The 23,312-nt window shown below is 36.9% G+C and overlaps 4 protein-coding genes across 6 annotated transcripts; 2 read left to right on the plus strand and 2 right to left on the minus strand.

Moving 5' to 3' along the window:
• The first annotated feature begins 497 nt into the window (after positions 1-497).
• ucmaa (upper zone of growth plate and cartilage matrix associated a) lies at positions 498-5,599 on the plus strand. 2 transcript variants are annotated; one of them, XR_013798785.1, is made up of 6 exons: positions 498-741; positions 1,249-1,305; positions 1,507-1,602; positions 3,603-3,701; positions 4,581-4,786; positions 4,961-5,599. XR_013798785.1 is itself a non-coding variant. In XM_079622386.1 (5 exons), exons 1-5 carry the CDS (start codon positions 684-686, stop codon positions 4,670-4,672), a joined length of 402 nt encoding a protein of 133 aa, XP_079478512.1. In that variant the 5' UTR covers positions 597-683; the 3' UTR covers positions 4,673-5,315. The 2 variants fall into 2 exon arrangements, 1 of the variants encoding a protein (XP_079478512.1); XM_079622386.1 differs by having other exon boundaries at positions 597-741; positions 4,581-5,315.
• Positions 5,448-13,913, minus strand: mcm10 (minichromosome maintenance 10 replication initiation factor). The gene is made up of 18 exons (XM_079622385.1): positions 13,759-13,913; positions 12,966-13,205; positions 12,654-12,872; positions 12,366-12,549; positions 11,501-11,666; positions 11,247-11,414; positions 10,325-10,441; positions 10,050-10,243; positions 9,899-9,969; positions 9,688-9,801; positions 9,192-9,309; positions 8,780-9,008; positions 7,825-7,957; positions 7,602-7,738; positions 7,246-7,359; positions 6,690-6,835; positions 6,565-6,607; positions 5,448-6,368 (listed from the first exon to the last, which is right to left on the minus strand). The coding sequence occupies exons 1-18, from the start codon at positions 13,763-13,765 to the stop codon at positions 6,285-6,287; spliced, it is 2,484 nt and encodes an 827-aa protein (XP_079478511.1). The 5' UTR covers positions 13,766-13,913; the 3' UTR covers positions 5,448-6,284.
• A 637-nt stretch (positions 13,914-14,550) lies between these two features.
• nudt5 (nudix (nucleoside diphosphate linked moiety X)-type motif 5) lies at positions 14,551-18,433 on the minus strand. 2 transcript variants are annotated; one of them, XM_079622444.1, is made up of 9 exons: positions 18,293-18,433; positions 18,079-18,150; positions 17,905-17,972; positions 17,090-17,142; positions 16,903-17,010; positions 16,710-16,805; positions 16,515-16,620; positions 16,262-16,315; positions 14,551-15,275 (listed from the first exon to the last, which is right to left on the minus strand). In XM_079622444.1, exons 2-8 carry the CDS (start codon positions 18,127-18,129, stop codon positions 16,282-16,284), a joined length of 516 nt encoding a protein of 171 aa, XP_079478570.1. In that variant the 5' UTR covers positions 18,130-18,150; positions 18,293-18,433; the 3' UTR covers positions 14,551-15,275; positions 16,262-16,281. The 2 variants fall into 2 exon arrangements, with proteins under 2 accessions (XP_079478570.1, XP_079478571.1); XM_079622445.1 differs by having other exon boundaries at positions 14,564-15,275; positions 16,519-16,620; positions 18,293-18,427.
• Positions 18,434-18,613: 180 nt separating this feature from the next.
• On the plus strand, positions 18,614-23,050 carry cdc123 (cell division cycle 123 homolog). The gene is made up of 13 exons (XM_079622443.1): positions 18,614-18,750; positions 19,336-19,407; positions 19,490-19,550; positions 19,641-19,673; positions 19,749-19,844; positions 19,926-20,032; positions 20,167-20,215; positions 20,714-20,789; positions 20,902-21,024; positions 21,102-21,130; positions 21,350-21,478; positions 21,605-21,742; positions 22,450-23,050. Exons 1-13 carry the CDS (start codon positions 18,677-18,679, stop codon positions 22,504-22,506), a joined length of 1,044 nt encoding a protein of 347 aa, XP_079478569.1. The 5' UTR covers positions 18,614-18,676; the 3' UTR covers positions 22,507-23,050.
• The last annotated feature ends 262 nt before the right edge of the window (positions 23,051-23,312 follow it).

Consider the following 23,312-nt stretch of genomic DNA (forward strand, 5'->3'; position numbering starts at 1 on the left):
TGAACGATAGATAATAGATGGAACGAACGTTCGACAGACAGATAGAGCAAACGATAGAACAGACGGATAAACGATGGATGTATGGAAAAAATATAGAACGAACGATAGATGGAACGAATGAATGACCAATAGATAGATAAACGATGGATAGAATGATGGATAGATGGAATAATGGATAGATAAGAGGAAAGAACAAAACAACGAACGATGGATCAAACGACAGACAGACAGATAGACAGACAGACAGACAGACAGACAGACAGACAGAGTATGATCTCAGGGGAATGCAGGGAGTATTATTTATGATGACAGGTGATATTGCTGATATTTAGTTAATCGTTTAATCCTGATGAGTAGCTGCTGAAGAAGTCCATCACAACATCACACACACTTGATCTGTTGTTCATGTGTTTCATTGGAATGGAAACCTGATGCTAAACTGTAAATCTGCCAGATCTTGAAGTTTGAATAGTCACTGATGATATTGACCCTCATGCACACACAGGGTCTGATCAGTGGGTGTGCGCTGCGTTCCTCTGGGCGAGTGAAATTCCAGCTCCCCCTTCTTTCCTTGCCTGGCGTTCCCTCTTTTCTCTTTCTCTCACACACACACACACGCACGCACACGCACACGGTCTCTCTCAGGACTCTCTGCTGTGGTTCTGATACTCATCTTCTTAAGGATGGCCTGGAATCAGACTGTCCTGCTCACACTGCTGCCCACCGTCCTCATTTTAATCGGTGAGTAATCCCATTCTGTTTCACAAATGTAAAATGTTTTGTTTTAGGGTATAGGCTCAGTGCGAGTAAATGCATGCATTAAAACCATATAACAAGTCCTCGTTTAGATGGTTAAAAAAGTTTTATTAATGTAATTTAATTTAGATTAAATGTTTCTTCTCATTCATACTTTTACAAATATATGTATATGGTACAGTGAAGATGTAAGATACTGTATTATGCTATATATATATTTTGGTACTAAATTATTCTTAAACCATTTACATAGTTTAAGGTTAGGTTATTTCTAAGGACAAAATGTATAATATATGTCATGATATAGGCTAACTATGGAACCATGTCTAAAAAAGATTGTATTAGAATGGTATTTTTGTAAATGTATTCAAAGACTGCTTTAATTTCTTGTAAAACACATTGCAGGAAGAGTTCGCAATTATTTAATATCAGAAGAATTTTCTTAAAGACCTGATCAGAAAAAAAACTGAAAAGAAAACTCTCTTTCTTTAGTGCTGGCTGGGGTTGAAAGTGCAGCTGTTAAAGATGGAAAAAACACTGAAGCTCAAGGTGAGTTCAACACACACACACACACACACACACACACACACACACACAATATTCTATCCCCTAAACACAACCCTCACAGAAAACGTTCTCCATTTTTACATTTAAAAAAAAGGTCCCCACAGTCTAGGGTTCACCAGTACTGCGTGCGCACACACACGAGCACACACACACTCTTCTCCTCTTACTTCATTGCTTTTGCAGGCCCATCTAAACGAGTTTTCATGCCAGCATCAGACGCCTCAAACTTCTTCAAACGCCGCGGTCGCAGATCCCCAAGAACTTATGAAGAGTATTATGGTAAGTGCTCTCCTAATGTCAGTTCTGCTTTGTTTCCCTTCATCATAACAAAGACACAATTACACTTGTGATATGTAGTTCAACAATTAAAGAGCTTACCGTACATTACACTCGAAGTAATCTCCCAGCAAAATAATTCACACTCCAATTATAGGATGCAGATGTGAAGAAACAAATAGCCTTCTTTAACTTGAATTATCTTACATATTAAAAGAGAGACACTAATCTGCTCTTATTTGCTACACATCTGTTCACTATGAGCAAACTAACACACACTCTTTAAAATAAAGGTCCTTGCTATAGATCCATGAAGAACATTTAACATCCATGGAATCTTTCCATTGCACAAAAGGATCTTTACATGTTTTTTAAATGTTCTTCACACTATAAAAAATAAAAAGATTCACTGAAAGTATCTTTGGGGAACCAAAAATGTTTCTTCTATGGAATCTTTGCGAACCTTTATAAACTTTAAACACTATTATGTTGATTTCAAATAAAACTCCACAGTTTAACATTATAGATAACACAAACCAGAACCGTAAATAAAACATGTATTAGTACCAAACTATTTACATTCCTCTTAGTCTTCTATTCTGTACAGGTCTACTTAATTAAATATGTGGATTAAAGAGTCACTTTTTAAAGTAATGCATTACTTTTACATTTACAACAAAATATCGGAGTTACTTTTTAAAATCGGTAACATAAGTTACTTTGTTTCCCCATTTATTGACCACTACTACAGGTGAGAGTTTACATTTCTATCAGTCTGAGGCTACTTTTGGTGTGAAAGAGCTTTTACATTTGCAAAAAAACAAAACATTTTTGTCATTAAAAAACAAACAAGCAAGCCCAGGTGAGAAAAAGTACTGCAAAAGTAGCAACATATTACTTTCCAAAGTAACTAAGTAACAATTAGTTACATTTTAAAGGAGTAACACAATATTGTAACGAATTACTTTTAGAAGTAAATTTCCCCAACACTGCCTAACACAATACAATATGCACAATATGACAAAACATGAGTTGAAACTCAAAAAGAACTAGTAGTAGTAAAATAAAAAAACAAATGATGAAATTAAGAAATAAATGCAATGAAATGCTAAAAATTAACAATTATACTGCATTATACTTCTAAAGCCCACTTAACTATTGCTTTTACTGAAGAATAGGTCTTCAAACTTCTGGAGTCACAAAATTAATTGGACAACTATTTCAATTAATTCACAAAAACATTCAGAACCACTGGGCTAGAAGGACCAACCGGACGATATGGAGCCGTTCTCTCTCTCTCCCTCCCACACACACATACTGACACTCGCCCAAACGCCATCAGGCCGTCCCTTAACCTGCCAGCCAACGACTGCAGCAATGAAGGCATGGAAAAGTTTTCCTGAAGTGTATTTCAAGTTGTCAGCAGTGTGTGTGTGTGTGTGTGTGATGGTGCAGGAGCAGACACTGCAGGTTGGAGGAGGTAAAGCAGTGTGGGTTCGAGAGAGAGGAATGTGCAGACATGAGCTAAACTAACCTCCCTCACCATGGAGAAAGAGAGCGAAACCCAGATTATTGTTGGCACCCAATTTTGTTAATATCTGCGAACTGCTGTCAGCAGCTTAATGCGAATGTGTGTTATCCTTAAACCTGTTTATACTGTACAGTCTGGATTCTGAGACGTCTCTAGAGACGAGATTTTTGCAAGGATAGTGGATGCTTAACTGCTCATGTATCCAAACATTGCAAGTACAGACTAGTAAACAAACATGGGTTGAGGTTGTTTTATAGAAATCCAGAAGTGTATTTACACTTGGCCTAGTGATGCATCAACCTATATTTGGACATTTTGAGATTATAAGCATTGGCATGTCATTTCTGAACTCTAGTTTAGTTAATTAATGCACGTTTAAAATAATGCACATTCTGTTTTCAAATAAGCTAGTGAATTTTGTGTGTGTGTGTGTGATTTCTATGCTGAAATGTGTCTTTTCACTCAATTTTAGCGGAGCAAAGGGTGAAGATGGCTGCAAATGAGCGGAGGAGGGAGCACTACGAGGAACAAAGCAACGAATACGAGAACTATTTAGAGGAGGAGCGTGATGGTGAGGCTGATCTCCCCGTTTGATTATCTTGGCTTCCAGAAAAGAGAAACATGCTGTGCAAAACCTTTACGGGATAAAGACTAATAGGAGGCTGATGACAGCAGTGGCTCCGAGCCGCTCACAAACCCTCTAACAATGATTAGGAATTATAATCCAGAACACTTGACTGGAGACATTAGATCCCTGCACTGGTGTACTGGAGGCAAACAGTAAATTTGGCACAGAAGATGACATTTAAATTAAAAAAAATTATGTTCCAAGACCACAGACTAAGAGAAGATTAGTGATTTCAGTTTTTTTTCAGCATGGAAACCCTATTTTTCCAAACAAAATACCACGGCTACTACAGTTATTGTTTCTACGTAATGAATATTGGTTACACTTTATTTTAAGATGAGTTACATTGTAATAACTCAAATAAGTAATATTAACTATGTACTTACGTTAGGGTTAGTTACTTGTAATTATACATAGTTTACAGTTATTACTATGGTCAGCCTGTTCTCACGTAAATGCGTCTCAATAGCATGCAATGTGTTTATCGTGCAATTTATACGCAAAAATGAGCTTTTACGTGCATTGCGTGTAATACACACGCACCACACACCACTAATTCTACCCAAACGTATAATACACACGCACGACGCACCCCACACCACTATTAAACCTACCCTAACCAACCCATGCGTATCCTATGCGCGTAAAAAAAACACAAATTTTCACGTATAAATTACACGATAAACACACTGCGTGCTATAGAGACGCATTTAGTGTGATCGGGACTTAATAAATTGTTAGCTTTTAATATTTAAGATATAGGATGTCTTTAAGAAATGGTCTAAGAGTCCAGTTCTAGCTGCTGTGTGTCTGTGTCAACAGAACAGAACGAGAGGACCAGAGAGAAGAACGAACAGTGGAGAGAATTCCACTATGATGGGCAATACCCACGATACCCTCACCACCGCCCGTAAGGCCTCGAGAGCGGATCTTCAGTGGAGGGATACTTTCATGACATTATATAACTATTATTCAAAACATATAAGCACTTATAGATTTAAAGCTTTTAATACTAAGGAGCCCCTAAGGCAGGGATAGGCAACTCCGGTCCTGGAGGGCCACTGTCCTGCAGAGTTTAGCTTCAGCCCTGATAACAACTCACCTGCCTGTATCTATCTAGTAATCCTGAAAACATTGATTGCCTTGTTCAGGTGTGTTTAATTAGGGATGGAGCTAAACTCTGCAGGACAGTGGCCCTACAGGACTGGAGTCCCAACAAGATGGGAGGAAAAATATATGCCAATGCTTTTGTGTAATGTTTGCGTTCACCAGATAAACTTTGCATTTGCTCAGAAAATTGTGTAACACTGAATGCGAAAGTTTTGCGAGGGAACGCAAAAGCTTTAAAGTATATTTTTTCCACCACCATGTCCCTTTAGAATGGAAAGGGACAAAACTATGAGATGAGAGGAACAATTGTTAATGCTTTCGCGTTCTCTCGCAAATCTTCTCGGTGGAACACAAAACTTATTTTTTATAAAATAACATCATAAATCAATATTATTATATTATAAAACTTGTAAAAATATGTTTTTTCCTCCCATCACTATGTTAGGGGCTCCATATAATACACGTATAATAAAAGGGTTTATGTGTATGGAAGGTGTTTTTTATGCGAGTGTTATAATCACAAAAATTATCTTTATTGGACTCATCAAAACATTCATGTTTGTGATTTTAAGCTTTCCCCCCCAAGAGTAACGGCTTAATTCCTTCAATTATTACATTCAGCCATCATCTGACCTCCTGTTTTATTCTCATTTTCCACATTAGTGAGGATTTGAGATAAAATGCAACTATCAGAACAATAAAAAAGGGACAGTATAAGCCAATAAAAAAGTAAAATGTAAAAAAAAAAAACTTGCCTTTATTGCAACATCTTGTAATGTCATAAATATGGTAACGTAATATATACATATATAAAGAGCTCAGATTTGTGCATCTACAGATGGAATAATATTTCCAAGGCAGAATTTGCTGGCAACGGAGTAACATTCCTGTGCTGAGAGCTTAGACAGATGGGAAAAAGAGGGAGAAAGTAACAAGCAGAAAGGAAGATTTATCGATCTTCCTGAGCCTCTGTGGCGTTACCCAAATCTGACAGGAGAACGACTTCCTGCCACTCCTACTGCTAAAAGAAGAGCACAGAGGGGTAATAAAGCTTTAAAATATCACCGCATGCTGTGAGACAACAAGATTTAGCATGCGTGCCGTCCCCTCCAGTCAAATCAACATGAGAACGTTCACTAGTTCACTTAGTATCGTTTAATTCAGGTGTGCCACTTGACACAGTTGATATTAAAGTTCAGAATTAAAATAAAAACAGTATTTACATTTAAAAGGCTTGACAGCTTATCTTAAAACAACAAATATATAGACAAACACTAGTAAAATCACATTTAACATTGACCAACTTGATGCCCCACTTCAGTCTCACTTTCCGAGAATGAAGACGTGATCCGAAACTCCTCATCTGTGTGTTTATGGATGGAGACTGGGCTCAGGCCGCACACGGGACAGCTGACTCTACTTTAAACTGTTGAGGAATTTGGACTGTTCCTCTCCACGTGGCAACAGTAGCTCCCCTCCGATTTTGGGTCCCTTTTTCTCCTGTGCAAGTGAAATACAGAGCGAGTTACGTGCTTATATCATTGAATTGCTGAAGTACCACTGAAAAATACAACCATAATACAATATAATGCACTTCTAGAACATTAGATAACATTAATCTATTCTGTTGCAACTTGTTTCAAGCAATTAAAGGAATTAAAAGTATGATAATAATAGTAAAGAATTGAAACTGTACCTTTAACATGCCGTCTCTCTCCCACTTGAAGAGGCCACAATGGCTAAAATAGAAAAGTTAAATTGAAATTATTAAAATGTCAGTATTTCATATAAAATGAAACCTGTGAGTAGTGCGTCACCCACCTGCAGGATCCGTGTGGCATCCGTGCCAGGCAGATCTTTCTCTGCCCACAGGGGCATTTGAAGAAACGCTTGGTGGCGTCGTGCCAGTGGTAGTCATGCTTCTCTCCCACACAGCGGTCCGCTGGTTTAAAGTGGGTGTATTTACACTGCGGGCGAGAGGGGCTCATAAACGGTCCGTGATTTACAGGTGTAATCAGACCCAAACCACGTAATGGTCTCATTAGCATCTTAAAGAGCTTTGTTTGCTTTTTGTTCCTCTTGAACGACAGGGATCATGTCACAAATGATGTTCAAGATTGGTTCGTCATTAAGACTTGCTGTGAATAAATACTAATTTGCTACTAATGATGCAGGAGAAACCGCTCTGAATGAGACCGCAATAAATGTGTTATTATTCAACAGGGATTTTCAAGTGCACCACTTGAAATTTAAAATGCATCCAGTGCTTTTTTTGTACCTAAATGTTCACTGGAAAACCAGAGTTATGTAGTTGTATGGCTTACTCAGCATATAGGACAGATGCGGTGTCTCTTTAGTTGCAAATTTGTCGACTTACGGTTTTGCAGGTGACGGCCCGACACTTCATCTCCCTGATACCCTTCATCTTCTCCTCCATTTTCTCTTTTTGCACCAGCGGCTCAAAATACTCCTGCATGGCCTGCTCCTCAATCTAGATGGATTACATTTAGTCAAACATGCAAAAAAATTCCACCAGGGCATGACCTGAACAATCATTTAATATCACCCATGTGATGAAAAAAACCCAAACAAAACAATGGTGCATCCAAAGCAAATAAACGGAACGCTTCAAATCAACCGCAAGCTCCGCCCCCCTATTGTGACATCACACATATCAAAGCATTGACATTCTTATCAAAACACACGCGCGCTGTGTTCAGCCAAGATACACACCTCTCCCATCATCCACGAGTTTGAAGACTTGGCGTTGAGTATACGCTGAAACTCCTCTGATTGGATGTACTCCAACTGTTCCCGCCTCTTTTTCTGAGCTGGCTCCTCCTCCTCACCAATTGAATTTTCATCAGTTACTGCAGATAGATTTGTAGAAGAATAAGTGCTTTAGAGAAACGCAAACGAGCAAACAGTCAATCATAAAACTAATGAATGTCTGTACCTGTAGGTGTGGAGAGATTGCGCTCTACGCGATCTGTGATGTCATCGCCGTTGGCTCGCTTGCGTTTTACAGCATTTGGGTCGTCTTTAACAATGACTGAACCTTTGGCTTGGAGTCTCCTCACAGCCGCCAACTAACAAACGAAAAATAAATAAAAGCAGCTATTAGAAACTAATTTAAAGCAGTTGGGAAATCATTCCGAAAGCATCAAGGGTTTTGATCAAGGGCTGCAAGGCGGATGCCGGAAAATTTGGGAGAATAAAAATAAATTAAATGTTACAGAACTACTGCTTTGAGGATGAAATCCTCTATTGAGGGCTTTTGTTTTTAATAGAAATATGCATTAGAGCATACTTTAAATTCTTATATCAATAAATAACAGAAATACAAATGTTTTTTTAAATGTCATTTAAAATGTTCCATTTTTAAATATGTATTAATAATTGAATAACTTAAATTAACCCTTTCCCTCTTGCAGTCCTGTAGCTCGTCCTGGGTTTGACATTTCATTTGGTAACGTTAGGCAGTTTTGATTTATATGTTTAATGATCGCGTTATTTTATATGTGCCACTATATTGCTATATATTTTTACAAATATCTTTTCACTTTTATTAATATATTAGTTACTACTCATTTAGTAACTTTAGGTTATTCAACTATTAAAAATTATAATGGTTTATTATGCTAACTTAATTTTAATTATTATTATTATTATTTCTCATTGTTATTAAAAATGAAGTTAATAAATAAATAAAATAAATATAAATCTTACATTCCTTGCAATAAAAAAAACAAAACATTTATTTATTTATATCAAATTCAACTGAAAATGTTTCTCTTCAGGTTTTTGCATTTAACTGCACTTTAATATCAGATAGAAAATAAGATACACAGCAACACAACATTCTGGACTTAAACTCCTTTAGCAAATGGAGCACTTTCCCGGGCCAGTACCTTTGTGGCTGAGATGCTCTTTGATGAAGGTGGAGACAGATCAAGAAGGATGTCCTCTCCTTCTGAAAAACCACGGCCCAGCGATGGAACAGCAGGACCTGAAAGACGGGACGCAGGGGCAGACGACCCTTTCGGGACCTCCGAGGCTGCTTTTGGGGAGAGCAGGGGACCCCTGCTTACACTGGGCCGTGAGGGGGCAACAGGACCCCCGCTGTTCTGACCCAGCACCCTGGGTACAGGGAAAAAATATTTATAGCACATCTACTGTGAGGACAGTTTATGGGTCACAAGAGCACCACCAATCCAGAAACTCAATATGGAAACACTAAATGTATCAGGTGTCAAATGTAATGCAAAACAAATACAATGAGTGGTTAAAGGAACTAACAAAAAAAATGAAAAAACACCTCACCTCTTTTGAATCTCTTCTGCCCTCTTCTTTCGAGCAAGCATTCTCTGCTGGTGTTCTTCTTTCTGCTGTTTGAGAAGGTCAGATGCAGATATAGACTGAACTGAAGATCCTGTCACGGCTAAAACAAAAGGCAAATAAAAAAATAAGTCAAGTAAGAAATTAAATTTGCAAGCTATCCCAGTGACAAATGTGCTGGCTTTTAGTTTGTTTCATTGCATCCCAACTGTGGGGTGGCATTCAACAGACATCTGCTGGCCCAAAACAGCACTGCAGCATCAGAGAACATTCATGATTATTATTAATAGTGCAACTAGTAGCTGTAAAAATAGCTTAAAACGCATGAAAAGCAACAGTGTTTGAGGTCAAATCTGGCATGGTGGCCCTCGAGGTGCATGGTAAATGAGATTTGAGAGTTGTTTTATTCAGTTCCTCACACGTTACAGATTAAGAATGACATGAGTAAATGCTCATAGAAGTTTAATTTTGGATAAATTACCTGTACTTTTGGCATGTCCTAAATGCCTCTTTATATTTAGTGCTCCAGGCGTCGGCATAGACATCAGGCCTTTGAAATCATCTGAACAGCCCAACACCTCACCCGAATTCAGAGCTACCGGAACGAACACTTGATTAGAAATCATGAACAAGCTAAAAAAATGGCAGCCATAAATTTTTTTTTTTTAAAAAGTGTAATAAACAAAGTTTACCAAGTGTCTTAGTTGGGATGGATGCTAAAATAGACTGCATAGTGGGTTGTTTCTTTGGCTGTGGGGCAGATCTGTCAAAATAAAAGATGCATACGATAATTTTAGGATTTGTGTGGATTAGAAAGGGCATAAAAAGAGGCACCGAACTCACGTCGAGGGCGCACAGGCGAGTGACGACATGCCCCCGTAGTGGAAGTTAGATTGGCACAGGCGCTCCTTCAAACTGCCCCGCCCCTTTGCTTTACCGGGGGCGGGGCTTGTGAAACTAGACTGAAGCTCAGACCTCTTTGCGCTCATTTTCTTGTACTGGGCTTTAACGTGGTACTGGCAGTACTGGCATTCATGCTGTTAAAGCAAACATGAGTAATGAATTGGCGGATCGTGAAATATTTCAGGAAAGGAAGATGTTTGAACATGGAGACTTACCAAGTTGACTAGCTGAGTGCAAGAGTCCCCGTTCTTTTTTTTAGCCTTGCAGGTGCCGAAATCCATGGCTTCTCCCATTATAAGGACCTTCTGTGGGTGGTCCACTGTCAGGCTGAGCTGGAGAGAGCGACACGTGTCACATGACTCATTAAAATTAACATTGTTCGCAATCTGTTTTACTTCCAGAATCGGACATATTTTGGAAATAAAAAGGGGTAATATACAAAAGTGTTATTTTAGTATTTAGGTAATGCGTTAGCATAGTATTACATACATTTAGATTTTAAAAAAATTATTAAATTCCATTTGTATTTTACTTCCATAATGTGGCATTTTTGAGTTAAACTGAATATTTAGCAGGTAATAATGAGGGGTGGGACTTGATTTTATGCATCAGGATTTGATTGGATGAAAAGCGATGTGGATATGTTTGCACCAGCTCTGCAATTCACTGGCATCATGTCGACAGGTAATTAAAATTACACTGTTATGATAGTTTGATTATAATGTATATTTGAGACTATAGAATGCATAGATCTGAGACTATAGTTTGAATGAATCCCTTATCTTTGCATGGCATTCACATTACAGTACAGAATGACTCTTTCAGCATTATCCTGAACATTGTATAAGCATTCATTTCTTGTGTCATTGAACGGAAGAGAGGCTCTCAGAAGCGCACAACTGCGTAAACGTCACATCCTTTAGATTTTCCCGGCTAAAACGTCACATAAAATCAGTCTACAGGCTTTCATGAACAACCTAGGAAGTCGGGGAACGTCTCGTTTTCACACATTGGCAAAAAAGAAAAGAAAAAGTGATTAAAACATGAAAATTCTTACATACAGCCCCTTTAAAGATAGAAGAGTCTTTTTAAAGATTTTTTTAAATATATGATATTGAGGGCTTTATGTTCACAAACCTCATTGGAACCCTCTTTGTTCTTCATTGGGTTTGGGTTGAGGATGCCAATCACTGTCCCAGTGTCAGTCTTCCACAGATCCGTGTGAACAGACCCAAACAGGAAGAGAGACACAGTCACTTCCAGATTATGAAGGTCATTCAGCTTCCAGATGCTGAAGGTTTTCCCCTACAAAATATACAAGGGGTATACTCAAACATACAAGATGTGATCCATTTACAAGAGTTCAGATCTCAGAAACGCCGGGCTCTTACATTGTTTTTGCTCTGTGGGGTAATCTTATTTATCACCACTGCGAAAGTGACCCAATCACTGTCCTCTAAATTGTCCCTGGCCAGGCGATCGGGCAACTGAGAGAGCTTGATCAGTTTGCGGGTGGACATTTTTTGCTCAATGTCTATGGAAGACAACCGTGGTTTCCTACAGAGAAAAAAAAACATGTGCTTTTAATAGTAAGAAAGAGAAAATCTGAAATACATATGTAAAATTAAGGTCAAGTTCAGATGGTATCAGGTTATTTATGGAATTTATTCTCCTTAAATTAACAACTTAATGTTCTATGTAATAAAACCAATTAAAGCAACATTAAAGAGGCCATATTATTCCCTTTTTACAAAGTCTTGATTTAGTTTTTAGGGTCTACTAGAATAGGTGTTCATGCTTGAATGCTCAAAAAGCATTATTTTACATTATTGCAGCATCTCTCTTTCTAATCTGTCAGTAACACTGTTTAGTTCCTGTCTCTATGAAGCTCCTCCTTCAGAAAAGCACATTGTGCTCTGATTGGTCGGCTGGACCAGTGTGATGTGATTGGTCAACCGCTTTGAGCGCATTTTGGGACACGAGTTTCAATACACTACTAAAACAACTCAACCCGGCCTCTTTTTGTTGCATATGCATTGTGGGGGAATTATTTTAATAAGGAACAGTGATGTGTCTGTTCCCAGAATAAAACTCAAGTCTTCAATGGAGGCGTTTCAGGGAGTCCAGAAACTCTGCACTCTGATATAGAAGAACTCCCTTAGGAGGGATTTTGAAACTTTCCAGATATTTTTCATGCTCAAACCGTTGAAAATGTAAAAAAATAATTTCAACAAGCCAAAGTTATTGTACACTGACCTGAGTCTGAGACCTGAGAATTTCTCCACGGCAACCTCTTGATTGACAGATGGACGTGGTGTGGCCTGATGCACAGTGGGAGGAGTCTTGAGAGGGGGCGGTGACTTTAACGTACTGTCTCTCATTGGCTGAGATTGGCAGTTTTTCATACTCTGACCAATAGGAGTCTGCCTTTCCGAGGATGCTAATTTACCAAAAGAAAAACATTTTATATATACACATTTCAAGCATATATGATAACAATCCTTTTTGTAAGCAAAAAGAACCAAGAAACACTGGGACTTGCACCTGCTTTGGGTGGATGGGCCGACCTCTGCTTGTTTTTCTGTTTTGCTTTGACACCTGACGGAGGAGAGGCTCTGCTGTCCCGTCGTGTTGGTGGGGTTGAGGGTTTGGTGCTCGCCTGTCTCTGGACGGAGGGTTTGCTTTCAGGCTGTGTGGTTTTCTGTGAGGCCTCCAGCTGCTGCTGTAGCTTTTGCATCTTCTGCTGCATTAAATTCAGTTCGGCTAGAAGACAAATACAGTCGTGATCATCACACCCCGACAGTCCATGTATAACTTGTGCGTATCTAAACATGTCTAGAATAACTAGAGCATTACCCTCGAGATCTTCCTTGGACTTGTTCAAGTCACTGCCCCCTTCAGCCGAGCTGGACTTCCCAGGTGCCACGTCTTCTTCCCCTTCCTCCTCCTCCTCCGGCTCAACATATTGATCACCGTCATCATCCTCATCGAAGAGGTCGTCCAGATTGTCAGTGTCCTCTCCAGCAGCAGGAGTCTCCAGATTCTGGCTCTCGCTCTCCGCAAATAAAGACAGCAGCATGTCCAGATTCTCCTCCTCTGATGTCAGACACATGTAACAATTACATTGTACAGTATATTGCTCATTCATTAAATATAGCAGTTACATTATAGAACATAACATGTTATATAATACACATACATTCAGTTAATACTAAAATTATTTCATATAACATTTTATATGATTATATATATAATACATAAATACTATATAGAACAGGTTATTACACATTGATTAGATATAACAGATTAAAACTAATATAATATGACTGTCATGTGTAATACTCTTAAAATACTATATGAACACATGCACTACGTTAAAAAATATATGATCGAATAAAGTAAGTTACATGAATATACTATGGCCAATCAGTATTTCAAAAGAGCAACAACAGCATACAAAGGTATATATTATATTATAACATACTAATAACATCATAATACACATCAACATATAGGGTTTAACGTTAGTGAAAATCAGCCCAAGAGATTCCGGGAACTGCAGGAACATATCTCATCTAATTTAAGTATGGTTTATTCAACCAAGTAATAAACTGGCCAAACATTTGTACTAATATGCTGTCGGACATACCTGTCATTTTGATCGCTTTTCCTTTCTTTGTGTTGAAATTAAAGTTATTTAACAACTGAGAGGATCAGAAGCAGCAGCTGTTGTTTCCTTGTTTCAACGTTGGCGCGAAAAATGTTTAATATTCAGGACCCCGGAACCACGTCACTTCCCAGAGAACTTCGTGCCTGTCCATAACATTATAATAATAATAATGAAAAATAAGAATTACATTGTTTTACAAAAGCATCACAATTTTACAAAACCGTCACAATAACCATGCTTTACTAAAGCATCACAGTTTAACAAAAACCCTACGTGTTTAAAAATAAAATAAAAATAAATGTTTACTGTAGCGCCACGTACTAGTGAGGTCTAGCTCAAAAAAATATTTTTTTAAGCACACTTAGTTTTCCGAGAATATTGGATGGTATTGAGCTCTGTTCTTGGTAAAGAATTAATTATGTTTAGATTTCGAATTTGCTTTGATAGACTTATAAATGTAAATCAAATGATTAATAATACAATAAGCTATACTAATTGAATATATTATTAATACATTAAACAGTTAATTGTTCATTTATACTTTACATAACAATATTAAATGATTCCTTTATTCATTAGTCATGTGAATAAAAGTATATAAATATACAGGCTTTCAGTGTCAAGTTGTACACCTGTGCACAATGTGCTATTGAACAATAAATTATGTTTTAAAAAAATGTCAGGTTTGATAAATTAATTTGAATTACACTCTTAGTAAATATGCAATGAAGAATAAAGGGAAAGAATAACAAATAAATAAGAGACATAAATCCACACACAAATTCAAAATGTAAACTGTCAAATTTATTAGATAAAAATTAATAGTTATTCGCGTACACAGCATTGCATATGCATCTTCCAGAACAAACTGTAAAGTTTTAGAACAATTTACAATCAAGGCCTTTTAGACAATTGGATACACAATATATAATAATCAGCTATTGAACATATATGAACACGTAGCTCCAGTACATCAAAAATGCACTTTTTATGTGAGTTTTATGCTAAGATCTGATTATAATACCTAGTATATTCTTGTCTTTCTATGACACTTACTGTATGGCCTGTAAATATAACTTTATTATTTTGTGGTTTTCTTTTGTTGTTACAGGTCAAAGGCAGACAAGGTGAACTGGGAAGAAAAAAATTCACAGTTCTAGCTTTCAGAACTATTAGTTAAATTTGTTCAAATCCTATTTAATCATCTATTTAATCTTGAATTGTAAAACACTGAATAATTAAGTACGGTTAGTTTATTAGGAATGTTCAGGCAACCGTGGTAAAACTAAGGCTATCCCTGGTCAAGTACTAGTTGACTTCATCCCTCTGATGACCAGCACACAAGCGTTGACTGCTGTCGGCCGTAGTGTATTCCAGAGGAGAATCTCACTGCTTCAGCACAGGCAACTCTCTGGGTTTAAAGAAGGCCTGGGACATTCCCATAGCATAGATATACACCTTGGAGTCCACAATGATTTTCTCTTTTTGCAGTAACACTATTTAAAAAAAAAAAGGGAACAACAAAGTTTAGTACATCAAAGCAAGATCTAACAAATTGAGTGACAATCATACAAAATGAATACTGAATAAATAGGTCATTTACACAAGTTTGGAAGAGGTTTTTTTTTTTTTTTTTTTTTAATAGTTCTCTTGTGCTTCCCAAAGCTGAATTTATTTGATATAAAAATACAGTAAAATTGTTGCATTTTAAATAATGTTTTCTGTTTGAATATATTTTAAAATGTAACTTATTCCTGTGATGTTAAAGCTGAATTTTCAGCATCATTACTCCAATCTTCAGTGTCACATGATCCTTCAGAAATCATTCTATTGTGCTGATTTACTGCTCAAGAAACATTTATTGTTATTTTCAACGTCGAAAACCATTTTTACTGCTTAATGTTTTTGTGGAAACCGTGATTAATTTTTTTCAGGATTCTTTGATGAATAGAGAGTTTAAAAAGAACAGCATTTATTTGAAATATAAATCTTTTGTAACATCATAAATGTCTTTACTGGCACTTGAACCAATTTAATGCATCCTTGTTGAATATAATTTTATTTATTTATTTTTTAAATCAAGCTTACCCTAAACTTTTAAATGGTAGTGCATCACAGTTTACACAAACTATTAAGCAGCACAACTGTTTTCAACACTGATATTAATAGCAATAATAATAATAAAAGCAAATCATCATATTAGAATGATTTCTGAAGGATCATGTGACACTGAAGACTGGAGTAATGATGCTGAGAATTTGGCCTTACAATCACAGGAATATATTATATTTGAAAATATATTTAAATAGAAATTTCATGTTATTTCAAATTGTAATAATATTTCACAATATTACTGTTTTTACTGTAATTTTTGATGATTCTTACTCAGCATAGGAGACTTGAGCTTGAGCTCAACAATACAGTTATTCATAACCAATGGACATAATTATAAACTAAAAAATGATGAGGGAAATCCACTCACCGTCGATTTTTTGCTGGAATTCATCCAAAGGTAGAAGAACAACCTCCACAAATTCTGAGACACAAAATACATTTTCAGATTTATTTATTTTTTTTAAACATTATCAATAATGGTGACTTATTTTTTTTCCTGGAAAACAAATACATACCTCCATCACCTAGACATGCACAATGGAGAAGAAGAAAAAAAAGAATGAATAGTTCTGCATTAATTTCAAACTAATGTGTTTCAATACCAGGAAATGATCATTTACTCACCCAGCTGCTGAGTGGGGTTTATATTTGCACAGTCATCTCCGTTAATATGTACCATCACGATCTGTGTGGTGCAGTTAGACAAGCCCGGGTCTAAACATGTGACTAAAAGACAGAAAAAGGGATGAGATATTAAAATACATAAGTTATAAGCATATAGTTAAGTATACACACACGCATGACAGCAGTTGTACCTGGGGTGATGCCCACGACCTCCCCTTTGTAACCCGTTTCCTCCTTTAGTTCTCTCAAAGCAGCCGCTTCAGCACTCTCATTTTCATCAATCAGACCTGAAATGTTCATACAGAGCGAATAATCAATGGTTATTTTATTTTATATAAACGATTATAGGCTGTACAAACCTAAAGCAGACTGGCATCATCAGACCTGCAGGAAACTCCAGCACGTTGCATCCCAAGGGTGGACGAAACTGCTTCACCATGACGACACAGTCTTTATGTAGGGTCCGCTTCAGAAGGGCAATGATTCCCACACCTTACAACATTTATAGAGCATTAAAGCATGAACAAAGTTACAAATTAATGTGTGTGAGAGTGTCTGGAAGCACACACACCATCAGCTGCACTGTTGGCCACTCGGGTTGTTCTCTTTGCGGTTTCCCATGTTCTGAGGTGACAAAGATCCACAAAAGATATTCCAGTTAATTTAATATCTAGAAAGATAGCATCTGTCTGTCAGTCTGTTTATCTATATGTGACCCTGGATCACAAAACCAGTCACGGGTATATTTGTTGCAATAGCCAACAATACATTATATGGGTCAAAATTATAGATTTTTCTTTTATACCAAAAAACATTAGGATATTAAGTAAAGATCATGTTCTATGAAGATATTTTGTACATTTCCTACCGTAAATATATAAAACATTTAATTTTGTGAGTGAATGCAGCACAATCGCGAACATAAATGGACAACTTTAAGGCTATGTTCTCAATGTTTTTATTTTTTTTGCACCCTGAGATTCCAGATTTTCAAATAGTTGTATCTCGGCCGAATATTGTCATATCCTAACAAACCATGCATCAATGGAAAGCTTATTTATTCAGCTTTGAATGATGTATAAATCTCGATTTCAAAAAATGTACCCATGTGACTGGTTTTGTGGTCCATGATCACATAATCAAATGCATGTATGTGACTATCTGTACATTGATGTCCATTCGTCTGTCTATCTATCTATCTAGACATTATTCCGAATATATATATAGGCTGTTAGACTGAATTGAACCAGATTATTCCAAGTATTTATCTATCCAACTACCTAGCTATCTAACTAGAAATAACCAGTGAGAGTATCATCATCATGTCCACTCACTCCACTCAGTCCAGAGGTCACACATCATTCACACACAGTCACAGATCAATACCTGGTGCTTCCAGAGGGATCCACATATGTGGTCTTCTCAAGCTTCACCCAGCTTCCACTCGCTATAAGCTAACAAGAGCACGCATTTTAGTGTTAAAGTGCACTTGGTAACAACATGTGGGTGTTTACATGATGGCAAAATGTAAAAGGTTTATTTTACAGTTCAGACTCTTACCTCCTCTTTGGTAACATGAGGTTCAGTAGTGACTTTCTTTGGAGAGCTCATCTTGTGTCTATTGTGTTAATCCTGCACGTGCAAAAGAAATTAAGTTACAGGGCGCATGATGTTGTCATGATGATGACCATAGTCTATTTCAACTAAGTTAGCGCAAAAAGGTAACGAGAGATCTGTCTAAGTCGCTTTGAATTAGCGGGGTAACGTTACTTACCAGACAAATCCGAGTGAATGTCAAATAGATCACAGTGATCTAGCCCGAGAAAGTAGTGATGGTGCTGTTTAGTTAGTTTTCTTTCATGTAGTCACGTGTTCAATGAACATCTGCCCACTTGTGTGCAGCTAAAATAGTTCCTCCTCTTGTACGTTCTCGTTGTATACATTATGTTGTCAACCTGGCCACTTAAATAAAAAAATAAAAAATATGATTGATCATAAAAGTATTCTTAAGTATTCTTAATCATTAAAGTATTAAAAACACAGAATTGTTACAAAACAAAGCACATTTATAAATCGGAACTGATTGTACTAACTCGTTCTATAGTTATACCGGAATGTTTTTGCGGTTGCGCAGATTACCAGTGTAGTTTCAGGCAGCATGAAGAAGGAGCAGGTTGTAAACTGTCAGTTTTCTGTTTGGTATTCTTTATTCAAGAAACACACTATTAAGAGGTAAGAGAGTTATTTGCACAGTGGGGTAAATAATATATAATGATCGGGGCTCACGCGGAAACTCAGAAAGAGTCCAAACATCGAGCGTTGTAGTAAAAAGTACCATAGCGAATTATGGTAATAATGATGCAGCCATGGACATTTACCATGGTGCTACCATGGTTGTTGTGGAGGATATTTTGGATATGCTTATTAGTACTGCCATGTTTTGTATATATATATATAAGTACCATTGTATTGTAATATAGTATATATATATAGTATATATCATATATATATGTAATAATGCAGTCCATAATATGAATATATGTCAAAATATGATTACATTTTCTGTACTGTAAATTCTCTCTCTCTCTCTCTCTCTCTCTCTCTCTCTCTCTCTCTCTCTCTCTCTCTCTCTCTCTCTCTCTCTCTCTCTCTCTCTCTCTCTCTCAATGTATGTATGTATGTGTGTTTGTAAATTAAGTACTATAACAAAGCTTAAAATAATGATGGACCTTGGAGTTTATATGCTAATGTTTTTTTTTGTTTGTTAACGTGCTGTTGTAAATAAGTATTTAGTGCTGGTTATTTTCTCTTTTCCAGCTTGATACTACCTATACCTCAAAATGTAATCGATTACTTATTAGATGACGGGACACTTGTGGTTTCTGGCAGGTGAGATTTGGTATTGAACAAACAATTGAAACAGTTTCTGTTCTTGCCGGGTTATAGGATGTATTATTGTCTCTCTTTATAGTGAGAACAACAATTTGCAAACACAGGCGAACAACAGTGACTCAGATGAGGAGGACATTCAGGTATGTGTGTGGCTGTGTGAAATACAAGCACATTTAGATATCTCTTATACAACTCAACCTGTTTCCTGATCCAGTCCTTTTGTTTTCCAGTGGACTGACGATGAAACTACAACAACAGTTACGGTGCGTCTCAGCCAGTCAAAGCTAAGCTGATCTCATATAGTTGTGCAGGTGTTAAATTGTGTGCATCTTCCACAGGCCCCAGAGTTCCCAGAGTTTAATGTAAAAGTGCAGGAGGCAATAAATGTTCTGGGCGGATGCGTCTTCCCAAAACTGAACTGGAGCGCCCCTCGGGTGAGAAGATTTGACTCCCAATTGTATTTCATACATATGAACATATAACAATACCCTTCATCTTTCTGTCTTCCTTCTCAGGACGCTAACTGGATTGCCCTGAACAGTTCCTTGCAATGCCAGAGTCTAAGCGACATCTTCCTCCTCTTCAAAAGTTCAGATTTCATCACGCATGACCTCACACAGCCGTAAGTCTCTCGCACAGGTGCATTAAAGCTGATATTCCCGGTTCCCAGCAACCTCCTTGTGATTTGATTTTTCTTCTTAAGAAATTCAAGAAAGCTGGTTGTTTTAACTAATACTTTTGTACCTCCTTTGGCAGATTCCTCCATTGTAGTGATGATTCTCCAGACCCAACCATAAACTATGAGGTACAGAAAACACAATAAAGCAATATTTTTGTTCTATAACACTATATTATATTATATTATTCAAAAGTTTGGGGCCAGTATGATTTTTTTTAAAATAGTAATCAGTACCTCAGCAAGGACATGTGAACATTATTAAGAACAGTAAATATTTCTTGAGCAGCAAATCATCATATTATAATGATTTCTGAAGGCACTGAAGACTGGAGTAATGATGCTAAGAATTCAGCTATAAATCACAAAAATCAATTATATTTTAATTTATATTGAAATAGAAGTAATATTAAATGTTTAGTAATATTTCACAATATTATTGTTTTTACTGTATTTTTCAAATAAATGCATAAGAGACTTAATCAAAAACATATAAATCTTACCAACCCAAACTTTTGAACATTATATTAGATTAGATTAGAATGTATTATACCGCAATGAAACCCCATGGATAAATAAATATTATTAAATAATAAATAGTTTCTCTGTGGGACTCATTTTGTGCAGTTGGTCTTGAGAAAATGGAGCGAGCTCATTCCAGGAGGCGAATTCCGTTGCTTTGTGAAAGAGAATAAACTAATTGGTATGAACATCCTGCATTTATTAAACTAATATGTGAATATTCTGTTTAGAATGTAATGCTTTTAATTGAATGCATTGTATAATGTAGCATGTGATCATCTTTTGTTTTTTAGCGATCTGTCAGAGAGATTACACACAACATTACCATCACATCGCCAAACAAGAGGCCAGCATCTCCTCGTCTATACTGAAATTCTTCAGAGACCACGTTCAATACCAGTTCCCAGATGAGGACTGTACGTGTATCAATGTGGAGGAGAGCATATTTGTCTTATTTTTTAAAAAGTTTTAACCATATTCTCTTTTTTTCCAGTTGTCCTGGATGTTTACAGAGACAGCTCAGTAAGGTTTTTATGAATTTTTATGCAATGTATGATTGTACTCTGAAGTTTAGTGTTCATCAGGATTTATTAAAATTCTAGTAGACCCTAAAAACAAAATCAAGACTTTGTAAAAAGGAATAATGTGGCCTCTTTAATGATTCAACTCGAGTGTATTTACAAGACTGCACAAACCTTATATAATAAGCGCCTTCATATAAAAAAGTTTGTTTTTCTAAAGGGACGTGTGTGGTTGATTGACTTCAACCCATTTGGTGATGTCACAGACTCTTTGCTTTTCACATGGGAGGAGCTAACATCTGGGAAAAATCTCTCAGCCAATCAGACGGAAGAGGACACAACACAGCAGGTAGTCTATACTTGAAAATAGTTACCCATTATACATCAAACCCCGTTCAAATGTGTTTCACTGGCAGTATTTTAAAAGACAAAAGTGCTGTGTTTTATTAATGGCATGCATACCGTATTTTAATAGGACGGACCTGCATTTCGACGCACCACCAGTGAGGTCACGGTGCAGCCGAGCCCATGTCTGTCCTACAGAATCCCACGAGACTTCATGGACCTGACCACTGGGGAAGATGCCTATAAACTCATTGATTTTCTTAAGCTGGTGAGTGAGATGAGGTTAAAACAAGGACCTCTGTAGAAAAAGAGAGGGATATAACACACCGGCAGCGTTTGTGCATGAGAATATCAACCGTATTTATTCCATAGTGGCGTAGCCGACGTGACTCACTTTAAAGTGCCTCTATTATGCTATTTCTAATATTTCCTTTCATGCAGTGTAATATAGCTTTTTGTGAATGTAAAAGATCTGCAAAGAACCCATTCTGAAGCCGTTCGGCCTGAAACGAGTTGTCAGTAATGTAACGTAGGTTTGTAACAAATTTGCATAATGCCGGACCGCGGACATTTCCATAATTTGTATCATTCCAATCACAACAGACTGGGCCATCTGACCAATCAGAGCAGAGCAGACTCTCAGAAAGGAGGAGTTTAGAGAGACCAAATCTAAACTAGTTTGATACTTTTTTACTAGATACTAGTTTGAAAGTTTGATACTTTTTATCAAACTTTTTCAGACACTGTGAGAAAAGATTCTGCAATGTATAAAGAAAATTAAAGTTTTTTTTTTTTTTACTACCTTGAATGCATGGAAATCTATTGTAGATTTACCAAATTAGGAACCTAAAAAATAGGATAAAAGGGGCACTTTAAATATCCAGAACTCAAAATTTTGACTGTGTGATGTGAATATGGCTGATTCAATGTGTCTGATTTTACACTTGCATTTCTTTCCTTCCTCTGTAATTACAGAAGAGGGGGCAGCAGGAGGAGGAGGAGTCTGATGCAGAAGGGGAGGGGCCTCAGTAGTAAACAGGAAGTGCTGGGTATCAGTGCGGCTCTCCTGCAGTTTACTTCCAGCTCTGCTTGAATAGACCTGACTGTATTTTTCAAGTGAACTGGAAGATTTTGGATTGGCTACTTCAGGGTTAAAATGATATTGAAGTAGGCCTACCAAACTTTGTAGGAAGGTCTCATTACTGTATATGATGAGATGCTGACCTAGGAAGTCCCTGTTCAAACGCTTAACAGGATTCTGTATTGCAGAAGACATTTTTATGCTTTCTATCTGCAGTAGTGCTCGCACACATTACAAATTCAAAGTGCAATAGATTTAAAACTGTGTTATGAAGTAATAAAAATGTATTTAAAAAATGGTTTCTGTGTTAATGATACGTTAAAATCGACAAATTAACGATCTCCATAATGAGAACAAACTGGATTTTTGTTCTAGACTGATTTTTCTGCATCCACGTGGGGGCGCCAAATACTAGAGAACTTTGTGTGCTTATGCTAACATAAGCTGTGTTGCAAAGTAACTTTCGGTCAAACTTTTAACAGTAAGGTAGTTGTTAAGTTTAGGTATTGGGTTGGATTAAGGGATGTAGAACATCATGGTCACGCGGAAGGCATTAATATGTGCTTTATAAGTACTAATAAACGGCCAATATCCTAGTAAAATACATGCAAATAAGCAACTAGTTCATAGTGAAAATTGGACCCTGGCCCTGAACTAAAGTGTTACTAATTTTTTTTAAGGTGTCCTTGTTACAGTGTATTTATAAATGTAAGTACTGAAAAGTATTACTTATTAACAACATGTACTTAATATGGGA

This window comes from Phoxinus phoxinus (genome assembly GCF_949152265.1).
Source record: "Phoxinus phoxinus genome assembly, chromosome: 9".
Classification (NCBI taxonomy): Eukaryota; Metazoa; Chordata; class Actinopteri; order Cypriniformes; family Leuciscidae; genus Phoxinus; species Phoxinus phoxinus.

What these genes read in the sequence shown, in the direction of transcription:
- cdc123 (XM_079622443.1), top strand. Translation starts at nt 18,677, where the DNA reads ATGAAGAAGGAGCAGGTTGTAAACTGTCAGTTTTCTGTTTGGTATTCT. An exon ending in ACGCATGACCTCACACAGCC is followed by an intron (nt 20,033 to 20,166) that starts GTAAGTCTCTCG and finishes CTCCTTTGGCAG; the next exon opens with ATTCCTCCATTGTAGTGATG. An exon ending in AAGAGGACACAACACAGCAG is followed by an intron (nt 21,479 to 21,604) that starts GTAGTCTATACT and finishes GTATTTTAATAG; the next exon opens with GACGGACCTGCATTTCGACG.
- ucmaa (XM_079622386.1), top strand. Translation starts at nt 684, where the DNA reads ATGGCCTGGAATCAGACTGTCCTGCTCACACTGCTGCCCACCGTCCTC. An exon ending in AAAAAACACTGAAGCTCAAG is followed by an intron (nt 1,306 to 1,506) that starts GTGAGTTCAACA and finishes TTGCTTTTGCAG; the next exon opens with GCCCATCTAAACGAGTTTTC. An exon ending in TTTAGAGGAGGAGCGTGATG is followed by an intron (nt 3,702 to 4,580) that starts GTGAGGCTGATC and finishes CTGTGTCAACAG; the next exon opens with AACAGAACGAGAGGACCAGA.
- nudt5 (XM_079622445.1), bottom strand. Translation starts at nt 18,129, where the DNA reads ATGAGCTCTCCAAAGAAAGTCACTACTGAACCTCATGTTACCAAAGAG. An exon ending in CTCATGTTACCAAAGAGGAG is followed by an intron (nt 17,973 to 18,078) that starts GTAAGAGTCTGA and finishes TGCTCTTGTTAG; the next exon opens with CTTATAGCGAGTGGAAGCTG. An exon ending in GATCCCTCTGGAAGCACCAG is followed by an intron (nt 17,143 to 17,904) that starts GTATTGATCTGT and finishes TTGTCACCTCAG; the next exon opens with AACATGGGAAACCGCAAAGA.
- mcm10 (XM_079622385.1), bottom strand. An exon ending in CAATCTCTCCACACCTACAG is followed by an intron (nt 7,739 to 7,824) that starts GTACAGACATTC and finishes ATCTATCTGCAG; the next exon opens with TAACTGATGAAAATTCAATT. An exon ending in GGGCCGTCACCTGCAAAACC is followed by an intron (nt 6,836 to 7,245) that starts GTAAGTCGACAA and finishes TCTCGCCCGCAG; the next exon opens with TGTAAATACACCCACTTTAA.